We start from the raw sequence: 4,028 nt of genomic DNA, 5'->3' as shown, positions 1-4,028 counted from the left end.
GATTTCAGAGAGAAAGGGAGAGGGAGAGATAGAAACATCAATGATGAGAGAGCATCATTGATCGGCTGCCTCCTGCATGCCCCACACTAGGGATTGAGCTTGCTACCCGGGCATGTGCCCTGACTGAGAATTGAACCTGGAACCCTTCAGTCCATAGGCTTACGCTCTATCCCCTGAGCCAAACTGGCTAGGGCTCTTAATGCACTTTATATTGAGAAATGATTACCATGGTAGCATTACCAACATCTCCATCACTTCACATAATTACCAATTTTTTGGTAATGATGAATGATGTTTAAGATGTACCCTCTGAGCAGCTTTCAAGAATATAATGCGGTATTGTTAACTATAATCACTATGCCCCATGGTAGATTCCCAAACTTACTAATAACAAAGTTTGTACCCTTTGACCAATGTTTTGCCATTCAAAACTCTGAGCAGAAGGCTAGTTTTGTTGCCTTTTCCCTGGATTGGCAGTGTGTCTGATCCCCTTTTCAGAGACCAGGGGTAATGATGAATGATGTTTAAGATGTACCCTCTGAGCAGCTTTCAAGAATATAATGCGGTATTGTTAACTATAATCACTATGCCCCATGGTAGATTCCCAAACTTACTAATAACAAAGTTTGTACCCTTTGACCAATGTTTTGCCATTTAAAACTCTGAGCAGAGGGCTAGTTTTGTTGCCTTTTCCCTGGATTGGCAGTGTGTCTGATCCCCTTTTCAGAGACCAGACAACTTTCAACTGAAAACTTTGTTTATGCAGGAGGCCCAGTTTCATTTCCCTCACATTGCGCAGGCTCCGGGCCACATCTCTGTCCCTCTGTAAAAATTAAAGCACCAGGGGAAATTTTACTTGCTGAACAGGCATTTAAATGGTAAAATGAGGGCAGAAAATAAGTTTGATGATTTTAGAACTCTAATATTCACAACCACTTAAGATTTGCTAATAGTTTATAAGACATATTGTCTATGCTTATTGTAATGTAAAACAGGTGATGATGTTCAGTTCTTTATTGGGATCAGCATGTAAACACATTTGAACACTGCACTTTCAGGAAGTGCTGTTTACTCTTCTGGATGCCTCAAAAGGACTCCTACATGGGATCAGGAATATGCTGGCAAAGATATTTCTACCAGCTATCCTTGCAACAAATAATTGGGGTGCTTTAAACCAATCCAAGCAGGGAGAGTCAGAAAAACACGTTTTCACTGAAACAATCAACAGATACCTTTCATTTTTAGATGGTAAGTATAACATTCCTTGTCTAACACATTACTAAAAATGAGAAAATTAACTATATGTTATTAAAAATAAGCATGAGATAAAAAAAATTCCATTTCAAAAGAAGATATTAAGGTAATTATCAGAGAGGTAAGGTATCAAATCATTAGCACCTTTCTTTCCCAGGATTTTTGCAGGAGTAAGATAAGTTGTCATTTTTGTTTTCCATTACAGCAGGAGGATTCTCTTTGTATATTATTTGTGAAAAATTCCACTATATTGAAAATATATACTTTATTATAAACTCTCCTTTAAATATATAATTACACTATTTCATATTGTTAAAGCCCAATTTTATTAACAAACCATCAATTCACAATCTAATGATCAATTAGAATTATATTTCTATGAAATATTAGGTCTCTCACTTTTTAGTAATGACACCTTGAAACCACACAGTGATATTTAACACATTTACATTAAACACCTCTTCTCAATATTTTTTCCCTTTTAGGTGCTAGAATAAGTATTGAGGGAACAGTTAAGTTAAAGAATATAGACAACTTTGAGTTTTCCAAACTGCAAACCTTTGAAGACGTGACAGTCGCAGCCAGCAATTCAGAAACTGTTCGTCAGCTAGAGGACGTGCTGATGATATGGTACAAACAGATCGAACAGGTGAGCTAACTCAAGTAATTTCATCAGGCCTGAGTCATAGTCACATCTGTGTTCTAGGCACTGCAGTTTATCTCTCAAAGGAAAGGGAGGAGGAATCTTCCAGATTCTGTTACGAAACTCAGCCTATTCTTGACTCCAGTGCAAAATTCATTGTTCTCTATGGACCACTTAAAATCAATTTTAGTGAAACTATAGGAAACTATAACAGGATGGGTTGAGAATGAAATAATGAAGAATCAGGAGTAGCCAACATGTATCTCTAATACTTCATATATTGTTTATATTCTTCAGAAGAGAAAGAGAGAGAGAGATAGGGAGGAAGAGAGAGAGAGAGAGAGAGAGAGAGAGAGAGAGAGAGGAAAAGAACACAAGGAAGAGACAATAGCTACAGTGCTGGGCACTAAATAAATACCTATTGGTTGATCAATGAAATTGTCTGGGTTGACAAGATGTCCAAACTAGGCTCATTGACACCAGTACTACTCTGGACATGTAAGTTTTCTCTGGCAGTAACCAAAGCAATGTTAGGAATGGGGTATATGTCAACATTCTGAGAGGTGCCAACTTATAAACATGACTAAAAATCATGTAATTGCCCCCAACTGAAAGAGATTCTAGGAGCCAGCTTGCAGATCTCTAGCTCGTGAGCTCAGGACAGTGGAAAAGAAAGTCTTCAGTTAGGTGAGTACGGGGGGAGAAAAATCTTGACCTTGCAAGAGTTAGACAAGAGCATTTCCGAAATTACCTCTCATAGAACTATGTTGGCAGAAGGAAGGTGCAATTGCAGTGAAAAAAATTGGAGGGCTTTGGAAACTTTGCCACGGCCTGGAATGCTGGCCACAGAATTTGTTTCTGTGTGTCACTGGGTAATTGAAGTGCATAACTGCCCAGCAGAAAACTCCTGCAGCCACCTACTCTGCCACTGGAGGAAGGGGTGGTTGTTACCCGTGTGGAAATCAAGCTCTGTCCCATGAAATGGCCAAGGAGATCCTCTCCAATTATTATAATCAATCAGTACAGATTTTCTTTCACAAAAATGAGCAAGGAAAAGAAAATGTTTTTTTAAAAAAATACATTTTATTGATTTTTTACAGAGAGGAAGGGAGAGAGAGAGCTGGAAACATCAGTAAGAGAGAAATTGATCAGCTGTCTCCTGCATACCTCCCACTGGGGATGTGCCTGCAACCCAGGTACATGCCCTTGACTGGATTGAACCTGGGACCCTTCAATCCACAGGCTGACGCTCTAGTCACTGAGCCAAACTGGTCAGGGCAAGAAAATAGTTTGACAAAGGAGACTTAGTAACCTGAAATAAGAAAATCAAGTTGGGCAATTGTAACAAATGGCCTTCAATTAAGCAGAATAAATGCAGGAAATGGAGAGATCTGTAAAAAAAAAAAAAAAAAAAAAAAAAAGAAACCTTGACCTCTTGTTATACACAAAAATTAATTCAAGATGGATCATAGACAGAAATATGAAAGTTAAAAGTGAAAAAATAACATAAAACATGTTATTTTTAAAAACGTATTGTGTGAGAGAAGCCAGTGTTAAGAACAGTAATGTGAAAAACAAAACAAAGGGGAGAGATAAGATGGCGACGGAATAGGCAGACGCGTCCTAGGTCTTGTCCCGGAACAAATAGAATGAGCAGCTGAAACGAGTAACACCCACACCGAATTGGCGAAGCAGACTCAGCTGGTGAGACAGTTGGCAGCCGGGAAGGGCAGAGCTCCCCTGGAAAGGTAAAAACCAGGGTCCTGGGCAGGAAAGTTTGCCAGACCTCTGAGCCCAGAGGGTCAGAGGAAGACCGAGGGGCACACAGCTGGCTCCCTTGGGACAGGCACAGCCCCTGACTGGGGAAAGGAGATCCTCAGGGCTGTTGGCGACAGGGGATTTGAGATCTGGGTTCCATAGTTACGGAGGACTGAGCCCAGAGGGGGCCGCCTGAAGCGCTGACCAGACCACGCAGTGCCGGTAAGAGAGGAGCTTACAGGGACTCAGCCTTCCTTGTTTCCGCAGCCGGCATTTGTTTGTTTGTTTTCACTGAACCCTGTTCATAGGACATTTCGGATACAGACACTCACCCATGCTGAGGAGAGGGAGAAGGTGCGGAAGAGTGGAATCT

The 4,028-nt window shown here is 40.5% G+C and overlaps 1 protein-coding gene across 1 annotated transcript in view; it reads left to right on the top strand.

Annotated features, from left to right (window-relative positions):
* Window positions 1-4,028, top strand: part of DNAH8 (dynein, axonemal, heavy chain 8) — a 294,659-nt gene that overhangs the window by 9,322 nt on the left and 281,309 nt on the right. The window contains exons 5-6 of the mRNA XM_006775895.2: window positions 1,059-1,248; window positions 1,740-1,903. Of these exons, the coding sequence (XP_006775958.1) occupies window positions 1,059-1,248; window positions 1,740-1,903 (354 nt within the window). The remainder of the gene's footprint in view (window positions 1-1,058; window positions 1,249-1,739; window positions 1,904-4,028) is intronic.

The sequence above is a fragment of the Myotis davidii genome, unplaced genomic scaffold, assembly GCF_000327345.1.
Source record: "Myotis davidii unplaced genomic scaffold, ASM32734v1 scaffold289, whole genome shotgun sequence".
Classification (NCBI taxonomy): domain Eukaryota; kingdom Metazoa; phylum Chordata; class Mammalia; order Chiroptera; family Vespertilionidae; genus Myotis; species Myotis davidii.
The sequence above is the reverse complement of the archived record's forward strand: the minus strand, read 5'-3'. Positions and strand labels throughout refer to the sequence as shown.